We start from the raw sequence: 26,079 nt of genomic DNA, 5'->3' as shown, positions 1-26,079 counted from the left end.
ACCGAGGATTCAAGTTCAATGAATCATTAGAATATAAATACACACTGTTAAAAGAATTTGACAATCACAACTGAACACAAAACAAAAAACATATTTTATTCTTCAAAATATACAAATCTGAAAGTATCATTACAAACAGCAGCAAAATATAAAACTAGAGTTTTAATAAAACCACATCAGCTGCAATGTTTATCGATACCACATATATAAAACATTGGAAGAAAAGAAAAACATTTGTTTTTCACAAAAAAAATGTTTTTAATTATTTTCAGCGCAAAGCTGGCAGCTTTATAAAGGACAGATGCCTGGGTTCAAGTTTATTGTCCAATCAAAATCCAATAAAATTTCTCTTTTTATCAGAAAAAACCCTAAAACTGGTATCGAACACTGCAACGCACTAAAATTACGACGAACCTGTTATTTATCATAATAAAAAAAACACACAAACACAAATGCACACACAAATCAAATCCCTCTAAAGTGTAAACTCTACAAAAGACTTAAATAATTGGTCCATAAATATTTAACTGAGATGAAACAATTAGAATATTGTGTGTTGTATTTTGCCAGGAAAAGTAAAGAATGTGTTTGATGTGAGACAGAGAGAGGGATAGAAAGATTGAGGTGTGTGTGTGTGTGTGTGTGTGTGTGTGTGTGTGTGTGTGTGTGTGTGTATTGACAGATAGAGAAATGAAAGAAAAAAAAACCCATGAAAGTGTGTGCAGTATTTAAATGTGTAGGAAAAATAAAAGCTCCAGCAGTTCATAATCAGCAACATCAATCAATGCAACATGACGATCACCAAACCCAGTTTAGGCTCCGTATACCTGAAATAAAGAAGAGTGAAAGCGATTAAAATTCTATTTCAGATTTTGATCTAAAAGCAAAATATTAATAATATTGTGTGTTTGTGTGTGTGTGTGTGTGTGTGTGTGTGTGTGTGTGTTTGTGTGTGTAGGTACTTGTAATGTTGGTTCCTGAGGTAGTCGAGAACGGCAGGCCTGATGCGAGCCACACCTCCTTGGCTGTGGTTGCCTCTACCTGTAATGACTGACAGCTGAGGACGACACAAGCCCTGCTGCCATTCTAACAGGAAACAGGAAGTCTATTACGCAAGTGCAAAGTGCTAAAATTGACACACATGCGCCTCACATACCAGCAAAATCGATCTTACGCACAAAAAAAAAGAAAAGAAATATATACTGTATATATAGATTTCCAACTTGTTGTTCAGGGCAAACCTTCTTGTCTGACAGGTTAGAATAAGATGTTGAATGTTGAATAAGGTGTTTCACTCACCTGAGGTTTTATCAGCAAGAACCTGCTGCAAGTGATGTAGAGCCTCATTAACATGCAGCCCATGCAGATCCAGAACGTTCTGAGGCAGAAGTGTAGAGTTAACACGCTCAAATATTTGCATTGCTGCTCGATGATTCGCTTCTTTCATCTTCTGCCCGTGTAGGTGACCCTATAGATGTGTGCGCGCGCACACACACACACACACACACACACACACACACACACACACACACACACTTTTTAATTTCCACTCATTTTTTACCATCTGGTAGGCTTTTTTTTTTGCCTTTTTTTTTCATTTCGGTCATATATAATAAGGGCAAAAGTTTGCGGACGCCTGGTCAAAAGAGTCGTACATGCTTTTTTGACATCCCATTCCACATCGTCTCCATTTGCTGTTATAATGACCTCCACTTCTCTGTGAAGATGTTGCACTAGATTTTGGAGTGTGTTTGTGGAGATTTGTGGGTCTTAGTAAAGTCAAGCACTGGTGTAGGTGAGGATTCATTCTGAAGGTGTTAAAAAGAGAGTTCTATAGCAGGACACTCACGATCTTCCACTCCAGCCTGAGATACGAGGTGGTATTAAAAATCTTCCAGATTAGTTTTGCAACACACCATCAGATGGCAGCACAAGGCTCCACGCAGCGTCATAGGGAGCACCAAACTTTATAAGTCAATGTGCCAAAAGACATGGTCCTGTGTACATCAGGGGTTGTGCAACTGGCGCTATTCTGAGCACGATTTGGGTCTCTTAGTTCAAGTGAAGGGAACATTTAATGCTACCAACTTTGTGGAAACTTTTAGGGAAGAACCCAAAATGGCTGGAACAGTCAGGTGTCCCAATACTTTTGTCTTTATAGTAAATGTGTATCAGTAGACCAATGTATGTATTAGTGATAATGTAATAAACAGTTATTATTATTAGATTAAATAATGCATTTTTCATTCAGAGTAGCCCAAATTTACTGGGTAAAATAAATCTACAATAAAATAAAAAAGTTATTCAATAGTATTAGTTTAACCAGTGTACTAACTACAGCATTATATGCACAGCATTGCAGTGGCATAACAAACATGTCATATAGCTGCTTTAGTGGAGTGTGTAAGACCTGTTGAGCGTAAAAGCTGGCCACGTCCTTGCATCCTTGTCTGTAGGCTTTGGCAGCTTTATCTAAACACTCCTGCTGCCGGTGTCTCTGAAGCGTCGCTTCGGTGCGAAAGTCCACGTACTCTGGGTCTTCTATGTCCTGGAACTGTGCGGAGTCGATCTCGTTCTTCTGCTTCTGGCAACCGACATGAAACATAAAATATACAGCGATTCATTATGGACTGTATCTTAAAACATGAGATAATAATAACAATTAAATAAAGAGATATAAAAGATGGAACAAGTGCATTAATTTATTAAGAATACATAAAAAATTAACAAACAGCTAACAATAAAAGCTCATTATCTACTATTATATACAGAGCATCCAGAAAGTATTCACAGTGGTTCACTTTTTCAAAATTTTTTACGTTACAGCCTCATTCCAAAATGGATTCAATTGATTATTTTCCTTATAATTTTACAAACAATACCCCATAATGACAACATGAAAGAAGTTTGTTTGAAATCTTTGCAAATTTATAACAAATTATTATAATTTTTTTTATCACGTACATTAGACTTTGCCATAAGACTTAAAATAGTAGACTTAGAATAGTCAGGATCGAGGGAAACATGAATGCAGCAATTCACAAAGACGTCCTTGATTAAAACCTGCTCCAGAGCGCTCTGGACATCAGACTGGGGCGACAGTTTATCTTCCAACCGGACAACGACCCTCAGCACACAGCTGAGATAATTATAACTCTGTGAATGTCTTTGAGTGGCCCAGCGAGAGCCCAGACTTGAACCCGAATGAACATCTCTGGAGAGATTTGAAAATGTCTGTGCACCGACGGTCCCCATCCAACCTGATGGAGCATGAGGCGTTTTGCAAAGAAGAATAGGATAAACTGCCCAAAAAGCAGGTGTTCCACGCATGTAGCATCAAACTCAAAAAGACTTGAGGCTGTAATTGCTAAAGCTGCTTCAACAAAGTATTGAGCAAAGGCTTTTTTTTATTTTATTTTTTTTTATCTTTTTAATACATTTGCAAATATTACAATAAAAAACTTATTTGACTTTGTTATTATGGGGTTTTGTTTGTAGAATTTTGAAAAAAGCATTATGAATTTAATTAATTTCGGAATAAGGTTGAAACATAATATAAAAATGGAAAAAGAGAAATGCTGTGAATACATTCCGGATGCACTGTACAGAAATAGCCACTGTATACACCCTTTACACGTTGAACAGAGGATGAAAAATGACACTGAACAGAAAAAGCCTTTTAAGTGTAAAAGGCCAAACAACTGCATGTGTCATTACCCTCTCTTTGCTCGGTGCTCTACACTTTTCCTTAGTTTCGGAGACAGATTCAGACGCTACTACAGTTCTCACAGGTTCGTTGTCCAGCAGTGTGTGCAGAAACTGCTCAGTTTGCTCCAGAGAGTAGCTGTTTTGAAATATGGTAATGTTAAAGATATGCTGAAACACATTGAACAGACTTTTAGTAAAGTTGTGCCAAAATCATTTGAAAAGATTTTGTATTTAAACCCATTTTCTTTGAATTCTTTATATGAATAGGTTGATAAATGCAAATAACATGTATATTACAGGAGGCATGCATAGAAAATTTTTAGAAATTTGCAGAATACTTGACTCTGATTGGCTGGAATCTGAGCATTTAAACCAGTGCAAGCACAGTTTAATCATTGTTTTACATTAATAAATTGCGTTATAAACAACTACGAGGTGGTATCAAAACGTTTCAAGACCGAGCTCTGCCTACAAGAACATTCACACACCATCACCTATAAAATAGTCCCCTTGCACAGCAATACTGCACTCCTTTTGCGATTCGTATCAAATCTCTGCAATGAGGTCAAAATGGCGACCTGTGAGCTGGATCTGCGTGAGCAAAATCTGGAGTACGGGTACGGAAGTAAAAACATTTGGTTAGTTCTACGACGATCATTATGCACGAGTTGCCGAATGGTTTTTACATGCATTTTTTTTTACATGATCTCCTGTCGTCTTTCAGTGATGTTCTTTCGCTCTGGAAGCGTGTGTGCCACGCAGAACACCTCGAGAGAACTCGTCGCAGCATCACTGTAACCTATTTCACGTAACATCTATGTTTCATGCCGAATTTCACGTTTGCTCCTTATTCTAACTTACTCTTTATTATGAAATCACAGATGTGGTAACACACAAGGTCAGAAAAGCACCAGTTAACACAATTAGTCTCGAAAACTTTTCATACAACCTCGTATAACCATAGTAAAAAGCAGCCACAGTTACATACAGACTGAGACAGCTAGTGTAATCTTTTCCTATTTACAATATTTAGTTAAATGGATGATTTTTGCATGTCTTTTAACTCATGCAAAACTCACTCTTTTAGTGGAGAAAAGAGTGATTTTTAAACGTGCATAAGTCGATGTTAAAATAAAAAAATACAGATGTTCCCCAACTTACGATAGAGATGCTGTATGATGACCCCACGTAACTTGAAAATATGGTAAGTGGAGACATGGCCTAGCCTACCCAGGAGTCTTAAAGAATGATCAGTATGGGGTAGTATACTGTATTGTTAATAATTAAACAAATTACAGTACAAGAGCAAAACAGAGCAATTAATAGTACGGTACTATATAAAGTATATACAGTATATACGTATGTGTATGTGGCAGCGAGCGAATGGACAAGCGGCAGTTCACTAGTGGAGGGCGGAGTTTACGCTGTGAAACGCTTGTTGCCGTTAAAAAACGTTTACAATTTTGAAGTGTCCTCATCGTAAGATCGAAAAAGTCAAACCATCGTAACTCTGGGACCATCTGTATAAGGATAAACAATACGAGAAGACAACATCAAATGTTTTATCAGTTGAAGCGGCTTTGCGTTCAGCTGTTATTCAGCCTTCCACATCATGCATTCCAACAGTGTAATGGTGTAACGCACGCCTATCCACGAATTATCCATTACTCATTCATCCCATTTTCGTGAATCGATAATAAGAAAAAAAAAGAATAAGGTGCGTGGTACTGAAATAATGTCTCGAATATTAATAATAATCATACTTGTAGTCTCTGAAGATGTCTCTGAGGAAGTGTCTGTCAATGGTGGGGAAGAGAGCAAAGAGCTGTTTCTCCTTTACTATGGCTGCTCCATCTTTCTTGTCCTGATCCCAACGGCTTAACCTAGACTGCACACGGAGACAAAAAAAACCAAAACAATCCAGTGTTTATGTGAAAAGCTGTCTACTACACTGGCTCAACATGGATCAGAAGACACTGTGGGAATGTTCTACCTTTTCTAAACTGTCCTGCAACACCTGCTCTTCAAGCATGATGTCCCGGAGAGAAACTGGATGGCGAGAAATGTTCCAGTGGTCCATGAAAGGAAAGTCTTCTTGGCCACCTGATTGGTTGCTAAGAGATGAATAGTCACCTGTGCCAATCAGGAGATGAGCAGCCGAGTCTCTTAACCCAGTTACGCCTGGCTGGGACTCACCATAGTGTACAGAGCCTGGATGAGTAAAGAATGAAATGGGCACAGTGAGAAAACTGGGTGGGCGAGACATAACTCTCAAGTCTGTGCAGAAATATCTAGACTTACTCTCTTGGAATAGATGATATGAGAGAGTTTCTTGTCTGTGTTTTTCCTATTACAAATCAACAGAACACATTCCTGAGATTATTTTTTGACTCTATCATTTATAAAAAAAAAACATTTCTCTTATTGTGCCACCACAAGTTTGTCCAGCTGTTAATTCATCAACTATGTGTTCATTATAAATATGAAGATTTTACATTGCCGTATAATTTACCTGAATTGTTTCTTTCCATTTCTGATGCAAGAGTTTGGCTAGGTTTAAGTCCATTAGCACCGAGCAGTTTTCTGGGAAAAACTCATCTAGAGAAATATACAGCACAATGTTAGAACATTGTGTTTTTAGTAGAGGTGCAACGTTACACTTATTCATACCAAACTTTTACGGTACAGGGCTATTAATTATGAATGAATGAAAGATGGAAGGAATGAAGGCATTTGTTAAAGTATGCTGAAATAAGTAGAACAGTTCGTAGTCTGTATTACCCAAATGAGGTTGAACAAATCAATCAATTTAATTTCTGCCATTTTAATCCATTACTCAATTTGATCAATATAATAAGTGTACTGCATTCATTTGATTTATTCTATTTAATTTTTATATATTTTATTTATATAAATATTATTTTATACATTATTCACCCAAACAGGCATTTTAAAATTTAAACAATTTAAAATTGTTTTAAAAATGCAAATGTTATTAATAATAAACTTTCTTTCTTTCGGCTTCTCCCGTTAGGGGTCGCAACAGCAGATCCTCCGCACGTTTGATTTGGCACGTTTTATCCAGGCTTGGGACCGGCACTGAAAGTGGCTGGGGTTGGTTACCTGACCGGGGATCGAACCTGGTCCGCAGCAGTGAGAGCGCCGCATCCTAACCACTAGAAATTTTATTAATAATAAACTGCGTTAATATAAAACGACAAGCAATTTTATGTTTAAACTGAAGTGATATTAAACCGAACAATTACTTCAAAACAAAAGGTATGTACCGTGAAGTTTGTGTATCGTTACACCCCTAGTTCTTACTGAACTTTCTATACTGTTTTCTTGTGACATTTTCCATATTATTTTACACGAGGCTCAAACTGTACAATATAAGATATTGATAATTCTGATCTGAAACGTGATGGTGTGAGTTGATTACCTGGAGAGACGCCTACAGGACCAAACAGCTCAGTGAGCTGTAGAGCGAGTTCTGTGGATAGTTTCAGCTCCAGTGTCTGAATGTTCATCGACCTGTTTTTCCTCTGACTTTTCTCTTTTTCTCTTTCTTTTCTTTCGTGCTCCATCTCGGCAATTTTTTGTGAAAGTATTATGGCATGGATTTGTTCTTTTATCTCAGTGTCTTCTTCTTCGAGCTCATCCTTAAGTCCTTCAGTGAGATACATATCAAGAACCTCAATTTGGGAGACTTCACTTTCCAACTCTGGCTTTAAAGAATCGTTTAACGCTTTATTCTGCCCAGATGGTTCACTGGAAGGTGTTACACTGGAAGCCCCAGGCATACACTGAAGTGTTTTACTGGATCTTATATCTGGTGGTTCGGGTCGATGCTCTAAAGGTGTCATGATCTGGTCATTACTGTCCTCAGGTTCCACTTTAACATTAAGCTGATTCGAGCTGGTGGTATTTGGTGTTGTAATACCAGGGTTTACACAGCCAGTCTCTTCCATTGCTGTTTCACTTGTGTAGTTTACTTGTGGCTCAAGCAACTTCTCTGCCACCTGACAATCAGAGGAATCTTCTTTATCACTCCTAACTAAATCACATGCTTCTGCATCTTTGAGATCAAAAACATCTTCTTCATCACCTCTATAAAGGTGTTCCCCAAAATCAAGAAGCACATTGGTGGTCCACTCCATATCCTGGTTACACTTTTCATACAAGTCCTCTAAAGTCTCCTTGGCAACATGTTTAAAATGGCGGCTAAGTATTTCCAGACTGTGCAGTTTTACGGGTAATTCTCTCAGGTCATTCTCCTCTACCTGTGAACCTTTCTCATGACATACACGGTATGGGATCACCTGCTGCTCAGAAGATTTACTTACTTCGGGAACAAAATGCAAGGCGTTTCCCTTCAAAATAACTATTCCTCTGGTAGAGTTGCTTGACTCTGGATCAGAACATTTCTGCTGGTCGATTCGCCAAAGAAGAGCAAAGTCCTGAGGTTCTGTTTGGGCAAAAGCACTGGGGCATGTGAAAAGAATTTCCGGTGAAGGATTCAGCTCTGACGGCTGCAGTGAGGTGACTGGAGACCCAGCATTAGGACAAGATAAAGAGCTTTGATGAGTGAATGTAAGTGCCAGTTTACAGTATTTTCCTGACCTCCGACTGGGAACTTTCCTCCTCTCCTTGATAGATTCAGGACTATACTCCACTTCACCTCCTGAGCTTAGAGCGCTACAGTTTGGTTTATCTTTCTGTTCTGAACCTGGGTCCAAACCCTTTACTCTATTTGCTGGAGTATGTACATCTGTACATGCCTCATTTTTGCCAATTGGAGACTCATGTGGTTCTGTGATGGGGCTTGGAGTATGAGAGCTGCATTGTTCTGGATCACTGGATCTTTCAGACTTCCAGTCAAGGACACAATCTGGGAGTACTGGCTGGGCCTCAGTCGCCAAGCTTGGTTGGACGTCCTGAGTTGTTTCTTGGGTAATGTGGTTATCGTCTCCTTGGAGAAGCTCCAGAAGCTTCTGGAACTCGTGATGATTTGGGGTGTGAGATTTAGATGTGTCTTCTTTAAAGTATGGCAGTTCCTGATTTGAGTTTTGTACTGTCCGAGAAGCTGACTTCCGACTCCGTTGTGCGCGCTGTTCGAGGGTTTCGGAGGGCCAATCCCCCACGAACTCGAGCTCTTCTTTATTTAAACTAACAGCATCCCCATTGTTCTCATCCACAGAATTATCCTGGCTTGTTTTCCTTACAGAATCACTAAAGTCACAGTTCAGAGTGCTCGCATCTCTAAATGCAGTCCTGCTCTGCTCCCGCGTTCTCTTCACCCGCTGGCCAATAGACTCGCCAAACATCACAGGCTGTTCCGAGGTCTTCGCTTCCAACAAGCCAACATCGTTACTAACGTTACATTCATTCAGCCCAGAAACTGCCATAAAGGCATCCAGTTCCCGGTCTAAGTCTGCTCCATCTAGCAGCTCAGCCTCTGGTGTTTCAGGAGGTTCTTCAACATTTTCCTGGGAGGACATGTATTCTTTAGAACCATGAGATCCAAAATTGCTTTCTGTACCCATGCTTGTTGAAGCAGAACTACATTCGACAGATGAAACATCAGGCAGAGAAGAGGAGAGATAGCTACCAGGTTTACGAAACCCAGAGTCACCCACTAGGTCAGGGCGGTTTGTGAAAGGCTGCCTGCAAAACAAATTAAGTAAATAACTAAAACAAAACAAAACAAAACAAAAAAAGCCACATACGTAGTTAAAAAAAACACATGTTCATGGTCTGGTCACAATGTTCAAGGTCTGGTCCCTTTACGGAAATTCTAAATATTGTGTCATACTTGTCGCTACAAGTATAATTCCAATATCAACATTTTGAATCAGGTTAAATGAGCAAAAATTTAATATTTATTAATGGTTGTCATTTCCATGATGTTCTTAATCACTTAATACAAAACATGTTACTAATTTCTAGTACTAGTACTCATTACAGTATTGTGGAATACCGAAAAACACTCTTTTTTGTCAGACAAGTGGCACAGATGCATGTTAAAATCAGATTCAGAACTTGTTCATACTTCACCTGATGTCAGCCATATACAATTCATATCACAATTCTTTCATAAGATGTTGGTTATTATAGTGTGTGTGTGTATGTATATATATATATATATATATATATATATATATATATATATATATATATATATATATATATATATATATATATATATATATATATATATAAGCATATATAATTATTTTATATAGATATTAAAGTATTTCACTGCATATGTAATTTCGTATGTATTTTAATAGTACAAAAACTCACTCTGTTGGGTTTGGCTGACACACATCCACACCATAGACCGCAGTGGGTTTGGGCTGTGAACACATTATAGTCTGGACAGTTACATAACAATCCTGGTTTTCCAGCATGCGCCGAATCTTTTCCTTTGTTACTCCATGTTTAGTACGTCTATAAAAAGAACAATTCAACAGGTATCATTGAAAGTTATGACATTTTGTTTCATGAATTTGATTTACCACTAAGTTAAAATGCTCTTTTGACATTTACGAATAACATTTTATCATTTAACATTTTAATTTAAGCTTCGGTTTGCAATTGGAACGCCAATACTGCGTTCCCTTTTACAGTTTTTCTTGGTTGCTTTAAGATGTTGCTCAAATCGGCAATGAATTTCTGAAAACTATAAGTTCAAAATCCACACTATTCAATTTCTTGTTGTTTGGAACAAATTGTGCATGTTTTGGTACATTCACTTAAATTGACTGTGTGCAATTCTCTGCTGTTTCCATTATCAACCGTATAGGTCATGTTGATCAAAATCTATTATATTGGTTCTTACCTGAAAAGTCTACACCCTGTTCATTGCAAGTCACAGAAGGCAAAATGGTTAAACCAGATGTCATCAAGCTTGAATTTCTATTGGACTTAATTTTTTTTGTAAATGTATCTTGAAATGATGAATTGTGCAGATGGATCTTTAATGTCACTAATAAAGGCGAGTGTACGCCATCAAGATCAACCAATAATTAACTACTGTAGTTCTCTAAAATCTGATGTTTATTCACACAAATACTTACTTGTGAGAGAATAACTAAGGATTTTGAGAAAAGTACAGGCTTTTGCAAGGAATCCAATGTGTTGTGCTGTTTGTACAAATTGTTTCGAGAAAGGCACCTACTGGTTTGCAAATATTATGAACAATTCGAGAAATGCTCCAAAGCTACTAAGAAAACTGTAAAATAAATGTATAATGTTTAAAAGTATAAATGTACTTCTGAAGAAGACGGCACTTTGTTCGCTAGATAGGTAGGAATGAGTTTAGCTACCTGAGAGAGCACTCTGAACTCTGAATTTTTTGAGTTCTTAATGTCTTGTGGTGTATGGGAAATATGAAGTATCAAATAAAAAAATTTACAAAGTTATAACACAACCTAAATTGAAAATATAACTTTTTTTCCTAGAGACTGCTATGTGTGAAAATCTCAGGAGTTTCTAAAATACTCAAACCTGCCCATCTGGTACAAACAACCACTTTACAATCAGACTTTTCTTCATTCTGATATTTGACACGAACATTAACTAAAACTCTTTATTACACTGCAGTCTTGTCACAAGATTGCTTGATCAGCATAAACAGACAGTGAGTGTACTGTATACAAACTGTCTTAGCTAAAACTTTCTTGTATAAATGTCCCTGTTTCTCTAGTTTTGTCCAGTATAGTGCTCTGTTTTGTGTTTTAGATTTTTTTTGTGTGTTTGCATCTGCTATACTTCTCCAGTTCTCGAGGTTTGCTTTTCCACCAAGTGTTGGGCTCACGAAACAGCACTTTGTATTTGTGCTTTTGTGCCTAGAGGAGAAAGGGGAAAAAAAGGGTCAAACATACATCCCCAGCTCGGTGTTTGTCTGAGAAATGCTGTGACTATGCTTTTTAAATGATCATTTTGTAATTTAATAATTTACAGCATAAATGGAAGGAAAACTGAAAAAAAAACCTGTCTTTTTATTGAACACACTTATCGTAATTTCCGAACTATTAAACGCACCCAAATATAAGCCGCACCCACTGAATTTGACAGATATTTGATTTTAACATAAATACGCTGCACCTGTCTATAAGCCGCAGGTGTCTACCCTGAAACTAATTAACTTTACACAGGCTTTAATGAAAGACAGTGTCTGTTACACGGCTTGTATCTAAACAGTAGCCTACCAAGAAAGTCATTGTTTACTGTCTTCCTCTTTCTTTCACATCAATTTATCTTTTGGCATCGCCGTGCGTTTAAAAATCACCATCGGTGAAGCTTTTCTCCCGATGCCGTGCAGCTCAGAACACAGGTGAAGTGTGTTTTCATGCCCGGTTGTTTTCAGCGGGACGAATGATTCACATTTCCTGTAGACAGTCCGAGTGAGCGGCAGGTCAAACGTCAGAGGAACATCATCAATATTTATGATGTGGTGCAACCCGATTCAGTGGGAGCACGTCTGATTTAATATAAAGAGTCTCATTGGTTCTCTTGAACCCGTTTGGTCTAATGTTATGGGGTTCAGTTTTTTTGGCTTGAAGTTTGTGAAACGTGGGAAAAAATTAGCGGCTTATAGTCCGAAAAATACGATATGTCTTTATTCTTATATTCTTTTTGCACTCAAAAGGCAAAGCAGAAGTAGACATAGTCGTAAAGTGATAAAAAGTGAAAAGTGTTAAGAAAACGCGTTGTGTGCAAACGATTTGTGATTACATTTCCTGTTCAATGTACACTAGTGAGCAACTGGTGAGCAAATAAAAAAATAAAAAAAATCAATGCTTTTACTTGTACCAAACTTTATCGGTAGTGTTACAATGTTGCAAGGTTGTGCAGAAACACATGTAGGAATGACGGAGAACTAGGTGACCCTGCTGTGAATCTGTGATTTAGAAACACCACCCAGAATCAAGGAAAGTCCAGCAATTTTGAATGAGTCAATCTACTGTCTGAATGGATCACACAGTGTCAATGACTGTACATTTATAATGTTTTATGTTTTAAGTGAAAATGGAAACCTGATGCACATATTTAAGCAATGCCTTTATATATACCACATATATCAAATGTTTGGATCAAATGTTTTACACCACTGGTTATGTGCCAGCTGTTTTTAGATTTTTGGATCTCGTAATAAATAAAATTTATGGACAAAAGTATTGGGACACCTGATTTTTTTCAGCTATATGTTGTTCTTTCTTAAACCACAAAGATGGATGCACAAAATTGTACAGAATGTCTTTGGATGCGGCAGCATTACATTCTCGCTTCACTTAAACTAGGACACCCAACCCTGTTCCAGCATGTCGATGCCTCTGCACACAAAGCCAGCTGCATGAAGATATGAATTACATGTTTAGGAGTGAAAGATGTTAAGTGGCCTGCTACAGAATTCTGACCTCACCCCTATTAAAAACCTTAGGGATGAATGTGAACGCTGACTGCACCCCAGGCCTCCTCACCTCACCTACATCAGTACCTGACTTTATTAACGCCCTTGTGTCTGAATCAGCCCAAATCTCCACAATCACACTCCAATCTAGTGGAACATCAGCCTAGAACATTTATGTAGTTCAATCAGGACATGCAATGAATTATAAAGTTCTAAAGGTTTTTTTTATACATTTTTATAAACACTTTGAATGTGTAAGTTAACATACTGACAGCTTAAACAGCAAACATCGAAAATACGCCAGCATTATATGAATTACGTTCTTCCAGATAATGGCAGGACCTTCAGATCAAATGTATTAAACATATTTGTAAATAATCGACAGTTAATGACTCGTGTTTATTATAATGGCTTACCAGTGCAACATAGGGCTTCATCTCCCAGCACTGCAAATTTGTGTTGTCTATAATTATAGGAGCAATTCCTTTCTCAAAAGCTTCTTTTGCTGAAAAATAAAAGTAAAAATGTAAGTTTGTCAGTTGTGTTTTGCACAAGTTATTTATAAACATCTGATAATGTTGAGACGTAGCTGTGACTTAAATGTGAGGTGTTAATAGTAAAAGAAAGTAGACATTATTACCTACAGTATTTAGATGTAGAATACAGTACAGTGCAACCTCGATACTCGTGGGGGTTACGTTCTATGACCCCTCGCAAGTAACAAAAAAAATCGCAAGGTTTTTACTTCCTCCTTTTGATGGTTCCTTTTTCAATTGGAATTGTACATGTACTGTAAACTCAACAAAAATTGTGAATTACTTGTCATAAATGTTTTATTTACTACTTTAATGCATAATACAATAATAAAATAGTTTTTAAAAAATGTTATGTAATTTATTAGTACAAAATTTGAAATGTTACTCTGAACTTTCATACCACTCGCGGCTTCTAGTTACTCTTAAGGTCACGATTATCGAGGTTCCACTGTATATACTAGAGATAGTAAGATTCACCAATCCGCGTCGTCGCGTCAGCATAAAAGTTAACGATGTGTGCCTTAAAATGAAAAGAATTGTGCATCGGACACAAGTAGGCATTTGTATCGCGATGCATCGTTTTTAACATAATTATAAATTATTTATATATAGGTCCCCTGGTGGTCTAGTGGTTAAGATGCAGCGCTCTCACAGCTGCGACCCGGGTTCGATTCCCGGTCAGGGAACCATCCCCAGCCACTCTCAGTGCCGGTCCCAAGCCCGGATAAATTGGGGAGGGTTGCGTTAGGAAGGGCATCCAGCGTAAAACATATGCCAAATCAAACGTGCGGAGGATCCGCTGTGGCGCCCCCTAACGGGAGAAGCCGAAAGAAACTTATTATAAATTATTTATATATAATTATTAGTAGGGCTTAGCATGACGCTAAGATAACACAACCGCTTAGAAAAATGAGTACACGGTCAACTGGCATCAGGAAAAAGTGTGCGTCCCAAGTCATTCAAGGCAATGGGAGCATTTATATTAAATGCAACAAAGAAGACTGTAAACTGGAAGTTATGCAAAGCGGAGCTTGTGTGGGATGAAAGTAACAGTGATGCAGGAGCATGTAAAAAAAAAAAAAAAACACAGTGGAGTCACGGATTAAGTCACTGAATTGCAATCAGTTAAGGAGATGCACTTTCCTAGTATATACACAGTGCATTCAGTGTGTTGCTAAAATGATCTAAAATGCTTGATTCTAAAATAATTGTTTAGCCACAAATCAAGCCATGACCCAAACACCACAAAGCAAAATATCAGAATTGTAATAAATCATTTGGAAATGTATTCATTGACAGACTTCCAAATGTATCAAGGCCAGCTGTTTTTGTTTGCACACAATATATGGACAAAGGTTTGTGGACACCTGACCATAATATTTGTATGTGCTTTTTGAACATTTTCTGGTATAATAGCCTGAAGATCCACTAGATTTTGGAGTGTGCTTGTGGAGATTTGTGCTCATTTAGATACAAGGGTGTTATTCAAGGTACATCAGTCAGGTACTGATGTAGGTAACGTGTGAAGGCTTTGGCTTTACACAGGTTTGGGTCTTCTAGTTCAAGTGAAGGTGAATTTTCATACAATATTCTGTACAATTGTGTTCCTTCAAACTTGTGCTAATAGTAAGGAAAAGAACACCACACGGCTGTAAAAGTCAGGTGTCCCATTACTTTTATCCATATGGTGTACTTAAGTTTGAGATTAAAAGATGAATATCAGACAGACATTTCAGCTTGCATTCAGAACTCTTTGTTTGTTGTATTTTTAACGGATGTTCATCGGGATTTTTTTTTTTTTATCAAAAAAAACGTGGAACATATTGGATCAGCCAATTCAATTTCCAGAACCAATTTAATAGCATTTCACCTAGTAAAAATGAGACTGAAAGAATAAAATATATCTTAGAATTAAAATCTATCTTACGGAGGCAAGAAAATAAAGAGTAAGAAAGACTATTATTACTTCTAGAGAAAACCTAATTTTAGGTTTGTGTATATATCAGAGGTCCACCGGTATGTGTTTTTCTCTGCCCGATGTGGATCATTAGAAATCGGGGGGCCGATAGCGATATTCGATGCAGATTTTTTGGATTGTGACACATATATATTACAGCACGGTCAAGTTATTTTTTTACATATCCAGGCTTGCTCGGAAGCCATGATACCAGCCATGATATAGCACCCCCTGAAGCACAGAGGGTTAAGGGCCTTGCTTAAGGGCCCAAGAGTGGCAGCTTGTCAATACAGGGGCTTGAACCACCGACCTTCCGATTATTAACCCAACCTTAACCACTGAGGTACCCCACTCTCCCTTTTAATAACTGCACTCACAGTTTTGTAAATATTTCATTATCATTTTGCACCATTCTTCTGGTTCAAAGCACTTTGACTTTTTCTTTACAGCTAATGCTTGAAAATGTTTAATTTAAGTTGTTACCTCTTCGATGGTTCCAAGCATGAGCCTCTCCAAGTAAGTGTGGCTCATAATGGTACGATCCGCTTTGGGTGAAGTACTCATCAGTACTTAAGACTACTCCACCTGGGTTTTGTTCCAACATAGACCTGCAGGGGACAAGACAAGACCAAAGCATTATCCTCTCTCTCTCTCTCTCTGATATGCTTTGAGACTATGTTCATTGTGAAAAACTTTATAGAAATATAATTAAACTGAATCCCTGGATCCTCCAGGTAGCTTATGAAGAATAAGGACCCACGGAAAAAACAGACAAAAACACAACACATAAATAAAGTATCTGCATGTATAAAGTGTGCATTGTGTAATGGAATGTGAAGGACATGTGCAAGTTCCTGCAGATGTGCTATTATTTATATTAGTGCCAAAACTGCAACAGTCTCATTCTAGCAGGCAGAGTGAAAAAAATGTACATACGTTTCCAGACCCTTTTAACAACACTTAAAAATGAGCTCAGGTGCCTCCCACTACTCGATCATTCCTGAGATGTTTCTACACCTTGACTGCAACCCATGTATAGAAATGCTTATTGATTGGACATGATTTGGAACCTCTCTAAAGAAGGTCCTCACGATGCATATCAGAGCAAAAACCAAGCCATTAGGGTCGAGGAACTGCTTGCAGAGCTCAGAGACACGATTGTTGCAAGGCACAGATCGGGGGAAGTACAGATCTGTGAAATACAAAATATTTCTGCTGCACTGAAAATTATCAAAAGGAGAGTGGCCTCCATAATTCTCAAATGGAAGAAGTGTGGCACAAGACTCTGAAACAGAATTCTAGAAATGTCTGTATACTCAAATATTACATGTACATAAATAATCCGACACTTTACTCCAGTATCCATGTCTATTCAACAAACTTTCCACAGATTGACTCCAGTCAAGGTGTAGAAACATCTCAGCTCATATCTGAAAAGAAAGTGGAGGCACCTGAGCTCAAGTGTTGTTGCAAAGAGTCTGAATACTTATATACATATGATATTTTAAGTCAATACGGAGCAGTGAATGTTGAGTAATAAAAAACGATCAGTGCTTAAACAATTGTAGTATCAGGCTGAGAGATTACATTTTAAATGTTAAGGGGATCGTTTATTCCACCACAGGCAATCAGTCAAATTTTACTTTATTTTAAACATTTATTTTGAACTTTACTTCATTCTTTATTTGTGACTTCTATTAAACGGAAGGCAAAGTGTGTTTGATGGGTTTTTTTTTGTTTGTTTTTTTTACAAATTGCTTCAGGATCCAACAATTTTACAGAACTAGAGGTGAACTTTTTGGTGTCTCTTTCTTTCTCTCAATAATAAAATTGATTTCCTGGAGAAGCAGGATCTCTGACCTGTTTACAACTGTTGTGTTTTGCGAGTAAACATCAGGGCAATTCAAAGGTCAGAGTTCATTTAATGTATGCGCAATGTTTGAGAAGTCCAAAAAAAATCCTAAATGCTAAAACATAGACACACTTGTTTCATTATTATATAAATATCAGAATAATTCATTAGTCTTTTGCTACTAATTTATTTATTGCTTGTAAATAACTGTCATAAACAGACACATTGCAGCAACTCATTATGCCTTAATGACAAGGTAGTGGTGGTTTTTACTATTTACTATTATCTTCTGTGGTGAATATATTAATGAATTCAAAAGAAAAGAATGATGGTTTTCTCCTCAGTTAAAAGATTTTTTGTACTATTATTATTATTTTAGACTATATTTACTAAAAGGTGGAATTTAAGCTCCTACATCAACAAATCATAATTCAGCTTCCCTTTTCTGGGCGAACACATACAGCGCCATCTTTCCTGCTTGGTCAGACTCATCATGCTAAACAAATCGGCAAATCCGGTCCGTTTTATAAAAATAGTTTGTTTTTTGTTTTTATCAGAAAGATAAGAATTAAGAAATAAAATAACAGAATCAGAATAAAATGGACAATTTAATTGGATTATAAGGATAGAGAATTTGCAGAAATTGAATTTTCTAAGCTTCATTTTATTTTTATTATCATTACAAAGACATGGCCATGTTTCAAAGCCAAAATTCCAGCTTCTTTTTATTTATTTATTTTCACATTTGTTTAAAATTGTTATAAACTAAAATTACAATGAAGTTCATGGGATCTTGCTATGCTCCTCAGGCCACATTCGTGTCTCTATATGTTTAAATATCCACTCGTTTCTGCAACATAGTAAGCAGCTAAATGAAAATTAAATATTACAGATGGCAAGATTCAGCGATTCGCATTGGTGCATTGAAGTAAATGTTAAAGATTTTATGCAAATTTGTAAAAAAGGGTGCATCGAGTACAATTTGGCTCGCGACAATTTATTTATATATAATAAGTAGATGCGCTATATTTTATTATTTAGAAAGTGACCAATAATTTGGGACCAATATCTCTCAGCACCACTGCTGCTAAGTGAATATGACGGAGAGATGGAGGCGTGTCCTGAGAGTCACATGGTATACAGATTAACATGGCAGAGGTAGAGCTGCATCTTCCTGGAAACAGAACAGGAACATGTGGGTTTTTTTTTTTTTGCACTACAAAAGTGTGTTTGTGAAAGGTTTGTGCGTTAGAACTTAGAACCTTTAAAACAATTTAAGATTTGCTGTCTGTCTGAACCAAAGAAATAAAAGCGAACTCAGTAACATACTTAAATTGCTTAGCATCCTATTTTTTCCATTGTATCATATCGTATTCACACTGCATCGTAATAGCTGCTTCACACGTATCTTTTAATCGCACCTCCATCAGGTATGGTGATGGACATCCCTTGTAAACAGTAAAGCTCATTTGAATCAATAACGTTAACTCAGATATGATAAGTGCACTGCTTCAGGATGTTAGCGTGAAATCACTTTGAGTTGTGAGGACTTTGTAAGGCTACAAATTGTTACCTTATCTTGTTTTGCCACTCGAAATCAGCACCGTTTGATTCGAAATGAAAGTGATATTCATAGAAAACTAAAATCTCTGTGGAATGCCACTGTGCCTGGGCACTTTTCTAAGAACTAGCAGTGAATGGTTTGATGAGTACAAACTGATATATAATCATATGCTGTGGCCTCTGCCTCTGTCTCTGAAATCATCAGAGTAGGTCGTGATTTAGATTTGGCCATGAATTGCCTTTTACTAATAGACAATATTTGTTTAGTCCGGGTCTGCCTTTATTGAGACATTTTGACTTAAAGTATGCACTTTAAGTGGGACATCATGTGTATAACCACAATCGTCTTTTAAATGATTTACTCTCTATTCATGCAGAGGTTAAAATGGTAATGGGTAGAAATTAAAGTATGATTTTGCCATTTGTCTTAACATGAATGAAATACTTTAAACAAACACATTTTTAAATATTCTAAAATTACATAAACTACAATATTTGGATGCATGGTTATGTATGATATAATGAATAAATAAATACCTAGCAAGTGTAGTTTTGCCTGATCCTGGAGCCCCTCTGAGCAGCACCAGGACCTGCCCAGTCAATTTTAATCCACTCTGAGAAGAAAGAATCCATGACTTGGGAACGGTAGCCGAGGGTTTTAGAGGTGGTCTGGATGTTATCCAGTGGGAGAGGGGAGTGGGATTTGGTGCCCAGGGGTAAGGGGCTTGTACAAGAGGTGTGATAAAAGTTGGTGTGTCCATAAAGGGTTTGAACTCTGAAGCCTGAAGATTCCACATAGTGTTCAGATTTTGTGGGTGTGTGACCGGTGCTGGTGTTTGCTTTGGAAACTGGTCAGGTGTGCGGTAGGCCTTAAATGCTGAAGGTCTTGAGGTGGGATCATGTGTTAAGTGACTGAAATCAACTGAGATGCCACTCTCCTGGGGTAAAGGTGCACCTCCCAAACTGAGCTCATTTATTGGTGAAGCTTTTCTTTGAGCAGCACCAATCTTGGAACTTTGCTCACTTAGGGACCCTAATTGGGGATTGGGTTCCACATCTAGCTGGTCTAGGTTCAGCAAAGCTTCCTCAACTAGAAGGGGACTTGATGGAGCGCCAGAGGAAAGGGGAACTGACTGAGATGTTTGGGGCAAGATGGTAGGACTGGTGAAGGATAGTGAAGGTTGACCCATTGTTAAAGATTCCAGTTCCTGATCAATAAGAGAATCCAACTCTTCAGCTGGGTGAGTTGTTTTAAGGCTGAACTGGCGAGCTTCTTCGTAATTGGACGTTTCTGAGTTGGCTGGTCTTATTGTGAATGGTTTAGTGTAAGATGGATGAGGTTCCAGCAAAGCAGCAGCCATCTCAAAACCTGAGAGTGAAGAAGAGGTTGTGGTCTTTCCCTCAGCAGCACCAGACAACTCTAAAAGAGCATCCATGGCATTGTCCACTGAGACACACAGAGAGAAATAGTACATTTAGGTGTGGATAATTAATATATTTGAACACTTGTCTGATATCGAAAATAAATAATGTATATGGGCTCAGAGCAATGATGAATGAGGAAAATAAGAGAAATAAAAATGAGAGAGAGAGAAGGTTGGATGAAGTACAGATGGTGACGCAGAAAGTGGATAGGATTAGTAAGGAGGAAGTGAGAGCGGCGATTAAGAGGATGAAGAGTGGAAAGTCAGTTGGACCAGATGACATACTAGTAGAAGCATGGAGATGTTTAGCAGAGATGGCAGTGGAGTTTACAACCAGAATGTTTACCAAGATTTTGGAAGGTGAGAGGATGCCTGAGGAATGGAGAAGTGTGCTGGTACTAATCTTTAAGAATAAGGGAGATGTGCAGACCTGCAGTAACTAGGGGGAATTAAGGGGAATTAAGTTGATCAGTCACACCATGAAGTTATGGGAAAGAGTATTGGAAGCCAGGCTAAGAGAAGAGATGATCATCTGTGAGCAACAGTATGGTTTTATGCCAAGAAAGAGCACCACAGATGCATTATTTGCTTTGAGAATGTTGATGGAGAAGTATAGAGAAGGACAGAAGAAGTTGCATTGTGTGTTTGTGGAATTAGAAAAAGGGTATGACAGGGTGGAGAGAGGAGTTGTGGTATTGTATAAGGAAGTCTGTTGTGGCAAAGAAGTGTGAGGGTGGTGCAGGACATGTATGAGGACAGTGTGACAGCAGTGAAGTGTGCAGTAAGAACGACAGACTGCATCAAGGATCGGCCCTGAAACCTTTCCTGTTTGCAGTGGTGATAGACTGGTTGACAGACAAGGTCAGACAGGAGTCTCCATGGACTATGATGTTTGCAAATGATATTGTGATTTATGGTAAGAGTGGGAAGCAGGTTGAGAATAGCCTGGAGGGGTGGAGGTACATGCTGGCGAGAAGGGAAATGAAAGTCAGTAGGAGTAAGACAGAGTACATGTGTGTGAATGAGAGGGAGGGCAGTGGACTGGTGCGGTTGCAGGGAGAAGAGGTGGAGAACGTGAAAGAGTTCAGGTACCTGGGATCAACAGTGCAAATTAATGGAGAGTGTGTTAGAGAAGTGAAGAAAAGCGTGCGGGCAGGGTGGAGTGGGTGGAGAAAAGTGATAGCAGGAGTGATTCGTGATAGAAGAGTATCTGTAAGAGTGAAAGGGAAAATTTATAGGACTGTGGTGAGACCTGCGATGTTGTATGGTTTAGAGACAGTGACATCGAGTGAAAGACAGGAGATGGAGCTAGAGGTACTATAGCTGAAGATGTTGAGATTTTTATTGGAAGTAATGAGGATGGAAACAGGATTAGAAATGACTTTATTAGAGGTACAGCGTTGATGAAGTTTCGGAGACAAGGTGAGGGGGGGTGACTGAGATGGTTTGGACATGTACATCGGTAGAAGAATGCTGAGGATAGAGCCACCAGGAAGGAGGGAAAGAGGACAGCAAAGAAGGAACAATAACCTTGCAATTATAATAACAAAAACAAAGTTATTGTTATTGTACCTGCATGTTTGTTACATGCATGTTTGTTACACCTTAAAATATGACAGCATAAAAGAAAAGTAAGAACGTAAAATGTTCCAAATCCAAAATATCCAAACCCTTGTCCAAGGTTATAAAGACTTTGATCGGGTATTGAATTAAAATAAATTAAGTAAATTAAATCCAACTTCATATTAACAATACATGAGACATTACACCCTGCCATTATGTCTTTTTACAAAAATCAAGCTGAAATTGGGGAAGTCATGTGTGAAAAACTAAGTACAGTGCCTTGCAAAAGTATTGACCCCCCTTGGCTTTTTTCCTATTTTGTTGCCTTACAACTTGGAATTAAAATTGATTTTTATTTGGATTTCATGTAATGGACATACACAAAATAGTCCATATTGGTGAAGTAAAATGAAAAAAATAACTTGTTTCGAAAAATTCAAAAAAATAAATAACGGAAAAGTGGTGCGTGCATATGTATTCACCCCCTTTGCTATTAAGCCTCTAAATAAGATCTGGTGCAACCAATTACCTTCAGAAGTCACGTAATTACTTAAATAAAGTCCACCTGTGTGCAATCTAAGTGTCACATGATCTCAGTGTATATATATATATATATATATATATATATATATATATATATATATATATATATATATATATATATATATATACACACCTGTTCTGAAAGGCCCCAGAGTCTGCAACACCACTAAGCAAGGGGCACCACCAAGCAAGCGGCACCATGAAGACCAAGGAGCTCGCCAAACAGGTCAGGGACAAAGTTGTGGAGAAGTACAGATCAGGGTTGGGTTATAAAAAAAATATCCAAAACTTTGAACATCCCACGGAGCACCATTAAAGCCATTATTAAAAAATGGAAAGAATATGGCACCACAACAAACCTGGCAAGAGAGGGCCGCCCACCAAAACTCACGGACCAGGCAAGTAGGGCATTAATCAGAGAGGCAACAAAGAGACCAAAGATAACCCTGAAGGAGCTGCAAAGCTCCACAGCGGAGATTGGAGTATCTGTCCATGGGACCACTTTAAACCGTACACTCCACAAAGCTGGGCTTTACGGAAGAGTGGCCAGAAAAAAGCCATTGCTTAAAGAAAAAAATAAGCAAACACGTTTGGTGTTCGCCGAAAGGCATGGGGGACACTCCCCAAACATATGGAAGAAGGTACTCTGGTCAGATGAGACTAAAATCTAGCTTTTTGCCCATCAAGGAAAACGCTATGTCTGGCACAAACCCAACACCTCTCATCACCCCGAGGAACACCATCCCCACAGTGAAGCATGGTGGTGGCAGCATCATGCTGTGGGGATGTTTTTCATCAGCAGGGACTGGAAAACTGGTCAGAATCGAAGGAATGATGGATGGCGCTAAATACAGGGAAATTCTTGAGGGAAAGCTGTTTCAGTCTTCCAGAGATTTGAGACTGGGTCGGGGGTTCACCTTCCAGCAGGACAATGACCCTAAGCATACTGCTAAAGCAACACTCGAGTGGTTTAAGGGGAAACATTTAAATGTCTTGGAATGGCCTAGTCAAAGCCCAGACCTCAATCCAATTGAGAATCTGTGGTATGACTTAAAGATTGCTGTACACCAGCAGAACCCATCCAACTTGAAGGAGCTGGAGCAGTTTTGCCTTAAAGAATGGGCAAAAATCCCAGTGGCTAGATGTGCAAAGCTTATAGATACATACTCCAAGAGACTTGCAGCTGTAATTGCTGCTAAAGGTGGCTCTACAAAGTATTGACTTTGGGAGGGTGAATAGTTATGCACGCTCAAGTTTTCTGTTTTTTTTGTTTTGTCTTATTTCTTGTTTGTTTCACAATAAAAAATCTTTTGCATCTTCAAAGTGGTAGGCATGTTGTGTATATCAAATGACACAAACTCCCAAAAAATCCATTTTAATTCCAGGTTGTAAGACAACAAAATAGCAAAAATGCCAAGGGGGGTCAATACTTTTGCAAGGCTCTGTACGCCTTATGATTCAGTCGCTTGCAGAACCACGTTTCTTTTTGGTGTTCTGTATGACTATCAGCCTCTAACATCATTGTGGAGGAATTTTGTCTCGCTCTTCGTTACAATCTTGCTTCAGTTCATTGAGGTTTTTGGGGGTCGTGGTACAGCATTTAAATCGGGTCTAGACATCGACTGGGCCATTGTAAGAACTCAATTTGTTTGTTATCAGCTATTTTGCTGTTAATTTGTGGTGTGCCTGAGACCATTTTCCTGTAACATGACCCAATTTCAGCCAAGCTTTAGCTGTCAGACAAAACACCCTCACATAAGACTCTAGAATAAGAGTTGAAGTTGCTCATGTCCGTTTGCTGCAAAACAAGCCCTAATCATCACCCCTCCACCACCATGCTTCACAATTGGTACAAAGTGTTTTGGTGTCACCGAACATAGCACCGCACATTATAACTATACAGCTCCGCTAAGAGTGCAACAACAACTCACCCAGAAACTCATAAAAGAACCCAGAACAACATCTAAAAGAACCGCAGGCCTCACTTGGCTCAGTTACATTCGATCTTTATGATTCAACAATAAGAACAAGACTAAGCAAAGATGGCATCCATGGTAGAGTTTCAAGGCGAAAGCAATTGCTTATCAAAAAGAACACAAACGTTTCCTCTTACAATTGCCAAAAATTATCTTGATTATTTACAAGACTTTTGGGTAAATATTCTGTAAACTACTAGGACAAAAGTTTTTGGAAGGTGTGTGTCATAATATATCTGGCATAATACAAACACAGAATTTCATAAAAGGAACATCATCATACCAAGAGTCAAACATGGTGGTGGTAGTGCAATGCTCTGGGGCTGCTTTGCAGCTTTGGGACCTATACGACTTTAAAATCATTAATTCATTCATTCATCTTCTCCCGCTTATCCGTAATTCGGGTCGCGGGGGCAGCAGTCTAAGCAGATTCCCCAGACACTTCTCCGTGTCCAGAGATCGGCTGTCAAGGCCCCTGCCTTCGACTGCTGCCCAATCCTCTCAGCACCGGTCCCTTACGGTCCCTCCTGCAGGTGGTGAGCCCACGGGAAGGTGGCCCCACGTCGCTCCGACGTCCGACGTCACGGACTTTAAAATCAGAATAATGAATTGATCCCACAGGGATGTTGTTGAAATTCTTCACTTGCCATAACTGATGGAACTTTAAATCCCACACTCTACCAAATCCTGAAGGAGAATGTTCAGCCATTAGTTCATGATAAATAAGGTTTTGGAGCAGGTCCATACTTAAATCTAATTGAGATGCTGTGGCATGACCTTAAACTGGCTGTCAATGGTTAAAAAACCCAAGCTAAATTAAAACCATTCTGAAAGAAGACCGGAAGTATTTTCCCAAGTGTGGCACAACCAGGTATTAGGTTTTGGGCATATTACTTTTTCACACAGGGGCAGGCAGGTTTGGACAGTTTTTTTAAGATTAGCTTTGTGTGATATTAGAATTGATTTGATAATCTGGATAATTTAAGTGTGACCGAATATGAACAATCAGAAAGAGGCCAAATACTTTCTACACACAACTGTACATATATAGTATATGTACTAAATGTTTCTTTCACACATGAAACCAGGGACACTTTGTTACAGTTTTACAAGTTGCCCGTATGAAGTGAGGTGAAGTGACACGAGCTCACACACTCTTCAATCCACAGTCTTCACCTACCTTTAAAATCAGCCTCGGAAAGCACGATATAAATGACATCAGTATCCAAGTGTGAAAACATGTCGTGCATGCTCTTCACGATCTCGTCCTTGCTCTGCGAACTCAGATCGGACATAGCAGGTCCCGAGAGATCGCGGCTTACTGCGGCCGTCCCGGAATTATACTGAGCGCTGACATGTTCTCCACACTGGCCCGCTACTGCACTCTGTCCGTTTTTCTTTTTCTTGGGCATTCTGCCTGATCGGCCCCGAGGATCCACTGATTGCAAGTTTGCTGCCACGAGAAACGTGCCAACGTTAGCATTTGGACCCAGTGACCAAAACACGAAACGTTTTTTTTTTGGAGGGGAGGAAATGTAA

General features: G+C 38.5%; 1 protein-coding gene across 4 annotated transcripts; it reads right to left on the bottom strand.

Annotated features, from left to right (window-relative positions):
• Nucleotides 1-77: 77 nt before the first annotated feature.
• n4bp2 (NEDD4 binding protein 2) lies at nt 78-26,079 on the bottom strand. 4 transcript variants are annotated; one of them, XR_014531949.1, is made up of 17 exons: nt 25,721-26,079; nt 19,572-20,481; nt 16,103-16,227; nt 13,543-13,631; nt 11,485-11,561; nt 10,015-10,161; nt 7,151-9,375; nt 6,221-6,306; nt 6,010-6,055; nt 5,702-5,919; nt 5,472-5,596; nt 3,718-3,844; nt 2,411-2,584; nt 1,300-1,468; nt 963-1,086; nt 675-827; nt 78-644 (listed from the first exon to the last, which is right to left on the bottom strand). XR_014531949.1 is itself a non-coding variant. In XM_083532490.1 (17 exons), exons 1-17 carry the CDS (start codon nt 25,950-25,952, stop codon nt 782-784), a joined length of 4,887 nt encoding a protein of 1,628 aa, XP_083388616.1. In that variant the 5' UTR covers nt 25,953-26,079; the 3' UTR covers nt 78-781. The 4 variants fall into 4 exon arrangements, 3 of the variants coding, with proteins under 3 accessions (XP_083388616.1, XP_083388614.1, XP_083388615.1); XM_083532490.1 differs by having other exon boundaries at nt 78-827; nt 7,151-9,234; nt 9,268-9,375; XM_083532488.1 differs by having other exon boundaries at nt 78-827.

This window comes from Silurus aristotelis (genome assembly GCF_946808225.1).
Source record: "Silurus aristotelis genome assembly, chromosome: 27".
Classification (NCBI taxonomy): Eukaryota; Metazoa; Chordata; class Actinopteri; order Siluriformes; family Siluridae; genus Silurus; species Silurus aristotelis.
This window is presented reverse-complemented; position numbering and strand designations above follow the sequence as displayed.

What these genes read in the sequence shown, in the direction of transcription:
- n4bp2 (XM_083532488.1), bottom strand. Translation starts at nt 25,952, where the DNA reads ATGCCCAAGAAAAAGAAAAACGGACAGAGTGCAGTAGCGGGCCAGTGT. An exon ending in TGCAGGACAGTTTAGAAAAG is followed by an intron (nt 5,597 to 5,701) that starts GTAGAACATTCC and finishes CTCCGTGTGCAG; the next exon opens with TCTAGGTTAAGCCGTTGGGA. An exon ending in TCTTGCTGATAAAACCTCAG is followed by an intron (nt 1,087 to 1,299) that starts GTGAGTGAAACA and finishes GTTTCCTGTTAG; the next exon opens with AATGGCAGCAGGGCTTGTGT.